Source organism: Stegodyphus dumicola, chromosome 9 (genome assembly GCF_044657685.1).
Source record: "Stegodyphus dumicola isolate Sdum_Otavi_A_Nest chromosome 9, ASM4465768v1".
NCBI classification, from domain to species: Eukaryota; Metazoa; Arthropoda; class Arachnida; order Araneae; family Eresidae; genus Stegodyphus; species Stegodyphus dumicola.
In genome coordinates, this window is record NC_140776.1 from 105,376,299 (window position 1) to 105,390,096 (window position 13,798).

The 13,798-nt window shown below is 34.0% G+C and overlaps 1 protein-coding gene across 2 annotated transcripts in view; it reads right to left on the minus strand.

Moving 5' to 3' along the window:
* Nucleotides 1-5,471: 5,471 nt before the first annotated feature.
* Nucleotides 5,472-13,798, minus strand: part of LOC118194223 (SURP and G-patch domain-containing protein 1-like) — a 118,165-nt gene continuing 109,838 nt past the window's right edge. For both annotated transcript variants that reach the window (XM_085823861.1, XM_085823860.1), the window contains exon 12: nucleotides 5,472-5,705. In XM_085823861.1, the coding sequence (XP_085679987.1) occupies nucleotides 5,679-5,705 (27 nt within the window). In that variant the 3' untranslated portion in view covers nucleotides 5,472-5,678. The remainder of the gene's footprint in view (nucleotides 5,706-13,798) is intronic.

Sequence of the window (13,798 nt, forward strand, 5' to 3'; positions counted from 1 at the left end):
AGACAATTTTTTATGATTAATTAAAATGTTTACTTATGTATATATGTGACGTAGTTTGGCAGAAGATGAAACCCATTCCCTTTTTAGTCATGGCTGAAATGTTATAGAGAGATGTAACTTGCATACAAATAAGATGCATCACAGAAAATAGCTTGAAGATGTTCCATAGATGGAGAGATGGAGTTACAGACAAACTTGCCAAGTTCAAGACAAAATTTATTACAATATATGCTTGATTGATGCAACATTGCGGGTGTTAAATGTGCCTCACAATTTTATATATGCAGCTTACATTTTAGATACTAGACATATAAGCTTAGTGAAAAGACGTGGCTTTCCTAGCAAGCAGCAGAAAATATTGCATAGTTAGTTGCAGTAGTAGAGCATGTTTCAAAAAGAATATACGCATTTCGAATGCATATATTTATTAAACTGTATGACATACGAATATGAAGCTTTACACACATATATGCGAACCTCTCAAGTTCAGATTACATATGTTCAATGCGTCCTCCATCAGCGACACGAACAATATCACATCAACACTCAAATTCCTCCCATACAGTACAGATATGGTTCTTCACCTCTTCCAGGTTCTGTAAGTGTGGTGGTACATAAACATTGCCTTTAAATGAAACCTCACATGAAGAAGTCACAAGGTGTCAACTCCAGTGACCATGGAGGCCAGCTGAGACACGCTAAGTCACTAGCTCCTTGTCGACCAATCCAACGGTTCGGTAGAGTTTCATTCAGATAATTGTGCACTTGGCGACACCAGTGGGGGGGGGGCGTCTTGTTGAAAAATGAAGCTGTCTTCGTGCAGCCTCGGAAATAAACAGTTTTGTCACATAGTGAGATACTGCAGACCGTTAACCTTGTTTCCTCGGAAGAATGGGCCGTAAACAGATGATCAGCATATCGCACAAAACACATTGATTTTGGGAGAATCTCGTACATGTTCAATGGCTGCATGTGGGTTCTGTAGGCTCAAAATTCGAACATTGTGTTTGATAACATGACCACTAACATGAGAAGTCGCTTCATCACTGAACATGATGCGTTGTGCGAAAGTGTCATTATCAATAGCATCAATAATCTCGTTACAAAATGCCGCACTTTTGCATTTGTCATCAGGAAGCAGAGCCTGTAACAAATGTAACTTGTACGGCTTCATAACCAACCGATGTCTCAAAACACGCCAAACTGTTGTTATAGGCAGCTGTAACTCACGAATGGCACGGCGAGTTGATTTTGAAGGACTATGTTAGAAAGCAGTTTGAATTCCTGCAACATTTTCGTCGGGAACACGAGGGTGGGCAGGACTCTTTCCTTTACAAACTGTCGATACCATCTGCGAATGTTCCACTCATTCGGAGGATCACTTTGGTACCTCAACTTGAAACGTCTTTGCACTACAGTCAAAAGTCTTTAATCCGGACTCGTTGGGACTTCGGCGCTTCCAGATTATCGATTTTTCCGGATTTTAGATCATCAGTTTAAATCTGGTAAGATGGCATGCAGAAATTATAAAATTAAAAATACGAAACCGCAATTTATGAAATAAAGAACAATTATGATCTAGTATCAAAATTTACAAAAAAAAAAAAAAAAAAAAAAAAAAGCGCTTAATATTTATTTGTTTACTTTATTAAACATTTCTTTCAATGTTTAAGTTGCTTTGTTTTATGTGATACTTTCTCTTTAATTCTATAAACAGACATAATTTCTTGTTCAGTTACAAAGTTCCGCTGTTCAAGTCCTATAATTGCTGTGTCGAGAAAATCGAATATTTGTCAATCGAAATTTTTTCTTTTTCAATAACCTCTGTGTCACTTTCTTCACTATCGGAAGTGAATTATAATGATGAGGAATTTGATTTAAATCATATCAAAGACAGAATACATCGAGATGAAATGCTACATTTAGTAAGGAATTATAAGCCAAATAAAATAAAAACATCTGCCCTAAAGATAAGGATTGTGCTGACAGATCAACTTCCAGTTCACTGCCCCTCACGCAGAGCAGCGTGAAATTGATAAAAAGATTTTGGAATGGTTAGAGAAACAATATGCCTTTATCCATTTTTTGCAGCAATTCCACTTTTTGTTTGATGGACATCGAAACATACTTTTGCTTTGTAGATCCTTAGGCAGCTCCAGAATCGGAAATTCTATTTGACATAATCGAAAGTTCAAGCTTACTTTTATAAAATTCCTCTAACAGTCTGCAAAAAATAATAAGCCGGATCCAATTCGAAGGTTAAGGAACAATGCAATCTGCAACATTAACTGAAACAGATAATTTTAGCTTAGCTTATACCGTCCATTATACATTAAACGCGCATGCATAAATGTCATATACATATGCGTAAAGGTATTACGTACATGTATAAATGCCTATGCGCATGCGTGAATGCATTATGCGTTGACGCATGTGCAGAAAGTTTGTAGTTTTGAGGTCCGGATTATAGATCATTCCACATTATGGGTGTCCAGATTAACGACTTTTGACTGTATAATCATGGAATTGCACTTCGCAATCTCGAGTACAGAAAATAATTTTTGCTACGAAGTAGCCATTTTAAACATATGACGGTTACCACGTAAAACAGAAGACAGCTGACATGTAGTGGCTATTATTATACACTGGTGTGCAAAAATTAAGGACGAAGTCGAAAAATTAGCATATCAGCTGAACCAAGAGGCAAAGCGAACAGAAAGACCAATCAGGAGATTAAGTACAGTGGATGGACAAAAATATGGAAACACCTTGTGAAATGCATGTTTGAAAAGAAAGATTGATTTTAATGAAATATGTAGGTGGCACTGGCATTTTTGACTACTGACGCCACCTATACAACTTCGTAAATGTGCTAAACAGTTCAGTTGTTGTCGGAGTACTGTTATGTGAGGTTGTCATTGCATTATGTCAGAGTTAACAGACTTCGAACGTGGGTAAATTGTTGGAGCACGTATGGTAGGTTCTTCCATAAGCAAGGTAGCTGAGGTGTTTAGTGTTTCAAGAGGTACTGTATCGAAGATTTATTCCGCATATTTGAAAAGCGGAAAAGCATCATCTGCTAAATCACAGCGCTGACGAAAGTGTGTTCTGAGTGATCGTGACAGACGATCATTAAGGGCAATTGTGACGAAAAATAAGAAGACCACAGCTGCAAAAGTTACTGCTGAGATGATCAGTGATGCTCATGATCATCATCAGTGATGCTAATGCCCGTAACAGGAAAAGGTGGTGTTTAAGTCATAAAGCCTGGCCAAAGAAACATGTTTTTTTAAAGGTGTTTCCATATTTTTGTCCAACCCCTGTAAGGTGATGTACGGTAGCACATGCGCAGATATGCAGGTAGACGTAATGGAGGAGTGTCTGAGTAGTATAAAGCATGTTGTCGGTGTAAGATCAGTATTTCTGGCAAAGAGATTGCATGCCGTATAGCAATTAAAATCACACCGAGTTGCTGCCTCAGCAAGAAATGGCGAATAATCAATCTGTTAGATGACATCTGGATGCTTTTACCCGAGGTCGAATCATTGGGAAGTTGGAGGAAGGCCGCAGTGTGACACGTGTGGCTGCAGAGTTCGGAATTGCTCACAGAATAGTTTCACGACTTCGGAGACAATTTCAAACTACAGGAACAGCTATCCGGAGGTTTAGTAGTGGTCGTCCACGAGGAACCACACCCACAGATGACCGGTATATTGCCTTACAGGCCAGAAGAAACAGGCGGCAGACAGCGGGAGAAATCGCTAGACACACGACACAGGCAACTGGACGACCGATATCGCGTTTTACCGTGGCCAGAAGACTGCACGGTGGTGGTCTGTTTGCACAACGCCCTGTACGGTGTGTACCTCTAATGCCAGCCCATCGGATAAGGCGTTCTCTGTGGTGCCGGGAACACCGGAATTGGAGAGACAATGAATGGGGACGAGTATTCTTTACAGATGAGAGCAGATTCAGTCTGAGTAGCGATTCTCATCGCATACTCATCTGGAGAGAGCGGAGAAGCTGCAATCATCCCTCAAACATCATTGAAAGGGACAGGTATGAAGGTGGCGGTGTTCTCGTTTGGGGAGGCATCATGCTTGGTAGTCTTACAGACCTTCACATCTTCAACGCAGGTTCAGTCAACGGGACCCGTTATTGTAACGAGATTCTTCTTCCATACGTGCGTCTTTTTAGAAGCGCTATGGGTCCGCAGTTCCTTTTCATGGACGACAATGCACCATGTCATCGCACAGTAGCTGCCGAACAGCTCTTAGAGAGTGAGGATATTAAACGTATGGATTGGCCGGCACGATCTCCGGATCTCAATCCCATCGAGCATGTATGGAATTTTCTAGGCAGACGCTTGGCAGCTCGTACCTTAGCACAAGTAACGATTCCAGAGCTTCGATTGGCGCTGCAAGACGAATGGGCAGCAATGCCTCAACAACTCATTGACACCCTCATTCTCAGCATGGGCAGACGCTGTGAAACCTGCCTAGCAGTCAGGGGAGATCATATTCCCTATTAAAGACCGGATGTTTCTTGCTGGACACCCATCACAGGGGTGTTTCGGCCTTCAGTCGCATTGCACTCCATGCTACTTTTTCAATAAAGCTTCTTTTTATCCCTCTGATTTCTCTTTTAGTAAGTGTTGCTTACATTACTCATGTCCTTACGTATTAGGGATCTTACGGTATTAAATGTGTTGATTTGGAAAGCTTTTGTACAAAGTTATATTGAAAAAACCGTCTCGTCCTTAATTTTTGCACACTAGTATAAACTAGACTATGTATTCGTTTCGGCAATAGCCGAGGTGAGGCGCAGTGATCGATAGTTTGGAGAAAATAACACATTGTAATACGTATATTCTTTTTGAAACTGTATTTATAGCTCGGAAATTGTTTGTTTGTGTTCTGGAGAGCCACTGGGCAAGAGTTTTCACAATACAGAGATATGAAGATACAAAATGACACAATACTTATTCTTGAAGAGGGGATGTACTTAATTATGAGTTTAAAGGTCTATATGTGAATTTGTCTATAATTTTTTTATATCTTACACACACACACATATGACTATTTGTGAACAGGAAACAATCAACTTTAATTGGAAAACAGACTTTCAGTACTGCTTTTAAAATAATTATTTGCAGAGATCTCTACAAATCCAGATCTTAATAACAAAAGTACTGAATATTCTTGCTGGGTGGTCACTTTGAACATACTAAAAGATATTACTTTTTAAGTTATCTTTAACCCTTTGGTGGTTGTGAGATTAAGCAAATCTTTCTTTCCATATACACATGATATGTGACAGTCCACTGAGGTTTGTAACTGGAATACGAGCTGAATTAGTTGATAACCATCAAAAGGTTAATCAAATTCTTCCTTGATGGTTTTTGGTTACACAAATCCTATAACACATTTTCTTATTAAAATACCCGAAGACAAAAAGGAACAAATTCTGTATAAATATGAATATTATTTTATTTACATTCTCTTCATTTAATTTCAGAAATAAAAAGAACATATAATGAATAAAAAATGGAAATAATTCTATCGAGCAAAAAGGCAAAAACGTTTTATTCTATCCTTGCGATGCAGGGTATGATTACATTTCTTTGATAAAATTTCAATTTTCAAGCAAGTTCCACTTCTTTAACTTTCTTATTAACTTTAGTAGTAAGGACGTCTAGGATTATTCTGGGGGAAAGAAAAAACTTTTTAACATGCAAAATCAAATTTTTTAATGCTATACTTATTAGTGATTTATGAAAATTTTAACAAAGAGAAACAAAGCGTTTTTAACAAACTTACAAGGCAATTTTAACACTTTATCTTGTCAAAACAAAACATCAAATTAAATGTTTCTCACTTTTTATAAAAATATAAAAAATTATACCTTACTATTTTTTCAAATTAAAAACAAAATTATACAAAACTACATAAAATAATGAGTAAATTCAACAATCCAGCAAAATTATATTGAATACTACTATACATAATTTTTGTTCTTTCTTATCAGCAGTTCGCCTTATAAAAGGTTCAAAGGCAGAGAGAGGAGACTTTTTTTTAAAGTATTTATATAAGATTTAAGGTTAAATTTTCGTAAAGGTTTATCATTTAAGAGCATCACCATTAAATCCAAAATTTGTTATACAATCAAACAAGATCTTGCATTTCCATTTTTGGGATTTATTCTTGAAGGGGCACAGCACTAAATTTCTAAATTTGTTCAGTACAAATCCGTATTATTCATACAGACTTACAAAAAATTAGATTTATAACTAAAACAGAAAAACAACATAGGATATCTGTTAACCTTGCAGCATAAAAAAATAGGAAATTTTTGCCCTGTGAAGCAATATCACTTCAGAAGAACTCCAAATTAACAATAATTCACTTCATAATGCGTGATTCAGATTACTGAAATATTTAAAATATATTTATAACTTTAAAGTAAAATTTATGTATAATATTTCATTAGATATATGATATTTTATTGCATACTCTAAGTTTTATGTGCTTCAGATAATTTCATTTTGTAATTTTCTTACTTATATACACAGAGAATCCCTAGTTTGAAGAAAGCTTTTATTTATTTAAGCACTTTTAAATTTTAAAAAATAAAATTAATAATCAGTGTACATATTACTGTGCAGAGAAACTTAGTAATGTGCCATGTAATGATGTAAATTAAAATTAAATGCAAATATTAATTTATTAAATATTAGTTGAATCTTCATAAAAAACTTTACAAATGTTTACAGTAGTGGTCCTCACCCATTTCCCCCCCCCCCATGCACTCTTAAAATCATTGATAGAAGTTTAACTCCTCCTTTCAAAAAATTTTATAATACATATACATTTATTTAGATTTAAATTATTTTTTAACACATTTTATAAATTAAACAACAAAAAGTATAGAAAATATTGAAAAATACTAACTTGAATAAAATAGTTTTTTATGCTCATAAACCGAAACTAAAGAGCAAAATAAAAAGCTGAGCACATTCCCCTCCCAAAATTCCTCTTTCATTAAGAACCCTAGTCTAGTATCTAGATAATCTGCATAAAATAAAACTGAACAAGCGAAGTTATGCTCAAAATCAACTATGTATTGAGGGCTGTAATTTTCAGAATTCAAATTTCATTAATTCAGTAAGTTTTATTTATTGCTTGAAAACATTTTCCTTAGTAAAGGCTAAAAATTAATCCCAGAGGCATTCGGGGATATACCGGGTATGCGTTGAAAAACTGGAAAAGTTAGCAGGTGTGACATAGCTCTAACATTATGAAGAAAATTATTCTAGTAATATGAACAGGAAACAAATGAAAAAAGTCAGTCTAAAAATAGCACAAATAGCAAACTTATTGCTGAGATGCTCTGGACAGTGGTTACTGTTGCTGACTGTGTTATTGTACGGCCTGCGTTTGAATCCTGGGCAAGGTATGGATACTTGTAAATGTATAGCATCTGTGCAACATAGGGGCAATCTAAATAAACGGGAAACCGAAAGTTCTCTTGAATGGTTTGGTGACAGAGGAAGCGAGATGGAAGACCCTTGGACTTGTTCCCCGGATGCTTTCCTTCAAAAGTGGGACAGAGCTGGGCAAAGTTATACTGCCACCTGACATGGTGCTCAAATGACAGATAAGTGAAATAAGAAAGAACAAATTTATGCTGATTGCAATAGCATTGCATGACTGCAATAGTAACAATAATTTGTAGGAAAACAGTTCAATTTTATCAAAGTTTTATTGCTACTATTGTGAATACTTGGGAATGTGATCAAAAGTTAGCTTAAAATCATGGTTAATCTGAAAGTAGTAAAAAAAAATTTCGAATTAAAAAATAACATTTTAGTGACACCAAAGAGGTAGATCCTATACTACATGATTGTTGACTAAATTAGGGATTCCGAACAAGGTCAATGATGATTAAGGGGTTCGCTAAATATGCACTGTAAATCGAAGGGCATAATCAAGCTACAATTGATTACAAATTTTTTTAATAAAATTTATAATTGTTTATAGATATAAAGCTGTACCATATAATAAGGAAGAAATTACGTAAAATAAATATAAGAGAAAAATACATTAAAATTTTTTAATGTATCTTAAAAATCAAAATTTCAATAATAATTTATTACATTCAGTGAAATTAAAAAAATAAATAAATAAATAAAATGCAAAAACACATAAATATGCATTAAAAAATAAAAAGAATGCAAAACTGTAATGGAACACAAGAAACAGGCTGAATATTTTTCAACGAGGTGATTTAAAAATTAAATTAAGCAATTTTCTGCCAAATGTTAAAAATACTGTATCAATACATCAAGCGCAGCCATCGGATGATTTAAATTGAACATTTGTACAAGTAAAAAAAAATCTGTGATTTTCTTTTTGAAAACCTGTGTATATTTATAAAAATAATACTAATGAGAATAATGAAACAAATATAATGTGCCATTTTCTCAAAACTTTTGTTCATTATTCTTAAATTAATTCTTTTCTTTAAGTTCTTTATGCACAACTATTGGTATTTTGATTACACTCTATATTGTATATTACAGAGTAAAATGTAAAAAGGTCGATAAAGAAAAAAAATTCCTTTAAAAATGGGCCAATACAAGAAAAATGTTAAAGTCCCAGGACTAAAAAATGAAGTTATTAACATCATTAAAGAACAGTATTCAAAGATAATTCGAACAATGTCATTGGATTCAAACTCTCATAAAAATGTGGTTAACTCTTTATGTTTCTTGGCAGAATTCACCTGCCAGACATCGTTTACTATCACTACTTTATATTTTTCTTAACCTATTTGTATTTTCCACAGACAAATTTGTTTCACACTGATAGTTTATGAAAGCAATTTTTTTCACTAACCTGCAATTAACAACTTTTTTTTTTTAAAAGGCCCGGTTAATTGCAAGTTGACAGGGACATTGACACATGCAATTATTTTTATTTAATTACAGTTATACTAAGCGGAAAAAAAATGTTTGTTGGAGAAGTATTTCCTACAAAATTTCTCAACAATGAAAACGAAACAAAACAAAAACAAACAAACAAACAAAACAAAAAAAAAAAAAACCCTCATCATATATGGGGACACTGATAATATTATATTCTAGTTGATAATCACTGCTTCGTTACTGAAACCAGACTAAACTGTATGTGTAACTATCCTACAGAAAATGGAGCTTATAAATGCTTTAAGGCACCATAACAAAAATTATACAAGATAAAATTGCAACATTAGCAAGAAATTCATCATGGATGTACGACATATTTTTACTCATAATTTGATATTAACATTTAATGGACCCACATTTTTTCATGAGTACAGCAGAGCCCTAGAAATTCAAGCTATTATGAGCCAAAAGGGTAATGAGTTACTGAAAATGTTAGATTTTATGGAGGAAGGGATGGGTTATTCACAACTCGCCCTCGCCAGGACTCAAACTCTGACCTCTTAAATTTAAAGTGAGTATTTTACAATAACACCATGAAGGCATGCGGAAGGAGGGACGAAAATACAGTATATATTTCCTCTTTTACAAGACGACTGGTAAATAAGGAACCTAACTGCCAAATCCTGGTGGTGATGAATTATCGTCCATCACCTTTTAGTTTTAGTCATTGCGTTTTTTAAAGCTGGAGACATGAAAAATAATCAATGGCCTCGCTAGGGCTAGAACCCTGGACCACTTGAATACACAGCAAGTATGCTTCCAATTACGCCATGAATGTTTGTAAAAAGGAGGGAGACAATACCTTACAACCATCATGTTAATTTGTTTATTTCTCTCTTTCTTGGACACTTTTTCTAACACAGACAACACAACACTTGTAAGCCTGAACATGAACTAAGAAACTCTACCCAAAATGAATTGAATGTTTAGCAAGCAGACTAATAGTTTATGGCGGTAGGGTACAGCCATAAACTGTAACCCTGACTTTCTTCAGTAGTTTTGTTACTGAGAAGTGGAATGGAATAAAATGGAATTTCCATGAAAAGAATGAAACCTCTCACCAGATTTGTTATACAGGTTCCAAGAAACAATGTCACAAACGGAAAGAAACAAAAATTTCAAAATTATAATACCATAACAAAATTTTGAAGATAATAAAAAACATGCAATAACTGTTAACAAAAACATCGCAGTATTTCAAAAATAATATTTTCTTTGACTAGCAGAAATCATTTAGCAATTTAAAAAATGTGATTGTCAAGTTATACAAAATGCTGAGTATCAGGAGTCAAGTCAGTGGGAGTCTCCTGTACATTACTTTTGTAGGGCATATTTATAGTTTTCTCCAGTTTTCTCTGATTAACTGTTGCTGAATAAAATGAATAAAATTTAGTCCAATAAGAAATTAAATACCGTAATTTCCGGAAGAAAGGCCGCCTCAGCGTAAACGCCGCACTCGAGAAAAATGGCGGGAAAAAAATTAAAATTACACAGAAATGCCGCAATAGATTAAATTGCGCGCCTGACATTGTCATGGGCCGTATAGATGCAAAAACTCAACCTAAGTCCTGATATATGACATACCAGTTAAGAAAAATGCATGAAATGAAACCATAACTCAAAAATAAATTAAAGGTAAGAAATGTATAGCTTCTGTGCCGTTTAGACATTTTCAAAAATTTTCCGCTTCCTTCTTACTTAAAAACTATTCAACAAGTACTTGTACCCAAACTGATGGGATCTGTATTTGGCAGAATGCCAAGAAAAATCCATTCATGCTGAAGGGAAAATACGTCAGAGTTCGCTAGAGGCAGGTGGAGTCGTGTCTGCCTTTGAAAAAAATTGCAGAAAAGGAAGGGGTGGGGAGAGGATGGGTCCTGGAAGATTCATCGAATGGCAGAGGAGAGAGACTATTCAAACTGATGAGAATGTTGATTTGAAAGGGGGAAGAATGTTATTGTTCTGAGATCTCGTTTAGGGTGAATAAGGCATGTAGGTCCGTTCAAGGGAAAGAATGTAAACAAAATAACGTTCGCAAAAAGCAACTGAGTGGTCTTTTGTGTGGGAACAGCACCAGTCTATGCACAATGACAAGGCCATCCAAACTATGTACAATGACCATCATCGGAAATATTTTATTTTTAGTGCACCTAAACGCCGCATGGGTAGAAACGGCGCACCCGCTGAAAATTTAAGTTTTAAACACATAAACGCCGCGGCGTTTCTTCCGGAAATTACGGTAATTTTTTTGTATTTTAAACAATTTGCTCCTGAAGAAATAAAATTTTTAGAGGAAGCTTCATTTCAATGTTGGAGGGTTCAATACAAAGCTTCTTTTTCTCCATACCAAATAAAACTAAACAAAAACGAAGCAGTTTTTGTTTTATTAAAATTATCTGATGTATTTAAAAAAATCTGATGTGTACACCACATGACTTCCATGTACGGAATATTAAAATATATGCATTTTTTCTGGCATTTCATTTACACTTACTGGATTGAATTAAAGCTACTTCGTCGATAGTGCATAAACAATAGAATAAATGCACAGCTTAAAATTCACTATATTTGTTTACCACAGCGACACTCTGGCGATAGGTTCACTTAAAAGCATTACATTCCATTCATTTTATAACTCAGAATGCACAAAATTTATATCATCTGAAGAATTACCTAATTGTTGCCACATGTTCTATTCAAATACTAAAATAAATGTAAAACGATCTATAAAAGAAATTAAACAAACAAAAATATTTTTCACAGATGATTCAGTATTTCTCATTCAATTAAATAAGTTTTCACTTCGCGACAAGGCAAAAATACATAAAAACTCTAAATATCTATATTAAAAATTACGAAGTAAATCTTAAACACTTATTTCCTCGAAAAAATTCCAGAAAGTATTAAACATGATTAATTGGCAATAGTAAATGAAGGCGTTATCTTTGTTGTTGCGAAGCTAAGTTTCTCTAGATTGGCAACAAATCCACTAGTCTGCTGTTGCAAATGTAAACAAATATGGCTGCAATGGTAACCAAAAATTAGTCTTAGCCGCACTTAAAAAACCTTTGAATTGTTGATAATTCCACAATTATTGCATACAGGTTAAATAAAGGCATAAAAACATTAACAGAAAGATAAAGACAACACAATTCAATCATTTTTTAAAGCAAAAAATGCACAATTTACAAACATATAAGAATAAAGAAACTGAGCTCACTGAACCGAGTAACAGAGTGGATATACATATACACATATTTACTAAAGAAATATTGATTTTCCTAATACAGTACAAAGTCTTTAATCTGGACGTCCATAATCCAGTATGATCTATATATAATACAGACCACAAAGCTACAAACTTTCTGCGCATGCGTAGCGTTAATACCTTTACGCATGCACGTATGCACATTTAATATATAACAGACGGTATAAGGTAGGCTAAAATTATCTAATTATCAATTTCAGTTAATGTTGCAGATTGTTTGTTCCTTAATCTTCTAATTGGATCTGGCTTATTATTTTTTGCAGACTGTTACAGCAATTTTATAAAAAGTAAGCTTGAACTTTCGATTATGTCAAAAAGAGTTTCCGATTCTGGAGCTGCCAAAGGATCTACAAAGCGAAAGCATGTTTCGATGTCCATCAATCAAAAAGTGGAATTGCTGCAAAAAATGGATAAAGGTATGAAGAAAATGATAGAGAGGTTAGTGAAAACGAAAAAATTTCGATTGACAAGTTAGTCGGTATTCTCGGCACAGCAATTACAGGACTTGAACAGCGAAACTTTATAACTGCACAAGAAATTATGTCTGTTTATAAAGAGAAAGTATTAGCACATAAAACAAAGCAACTTATACAACTTACATTGAAAGAAATGTTTAATAAAGTAAACAAATAAATGTTAAGTTTTTTTTTTTTTTTTTTTTTTTGTAAATTTTGATACCCTTTAGATCAGGGATGTCAAACTCATAGGCACACTTGGGTCAAACAAACAAGGTTTAACTTTAGGCGGGCCGCAAAAAAAAAAAAAAAAAAAAAAAAAAAAAAAAAATTAATATTCATAGAAATGTAGATTTATTTCAAATAATACAATAATAAACATATATATATATATATATATATATATATATATATTTATACAGAAAAGAACAAGAAAAATTTAATGTTTACGTCCTGATACTTGACATCTCTTCTCTGCTATTATCTTTCCTATTTCGGGAGAAATTTTGTTTGCAGTGATAGCTTTCAACGCTGACCCAAGGTGAGCATCATTAACACGGTTTCTAATAGGAGACTTATTACCTTTCAAGACTGAAAATTACTGCTCGCACCGATAAGTGCCACCAAACATGGAAATAATTTCATATGCGAATTTTCGAGTATTTTCAAACCTGGCTGGTAAATAATTGTAAAATTCAGGCACGCCCACTTCAATGAATTTTGCTTTCAAATTTGAGTTGCATTGAATCTCGATCACCTCCATTTACATATGGCTGGGTACCGAGTCAATACTTATTGAGAAAATCGAAGAAAACAAAAAAAATTTGTCTTCGAGGGAACTAAAATCATTAAAACTCGTTTCAAATTCAGTTGTTAAATTTGCAATTTTTTTTTGTGTATTTTTGATACGAACAAGTATCATCTAAACTTCATTTGTTCATGCTGCATGTCGGGAAGTGCGTCAAATCTTCATTTTTAAGTTGTTTTTCCCAAAGAACTAGTTGACATTTGAATGCTTTAATTATGTCAAACATGTTCGTAATGATATGATCTTTTCCTTGTAACGATAAATTTAAATCGGTTAAGTGT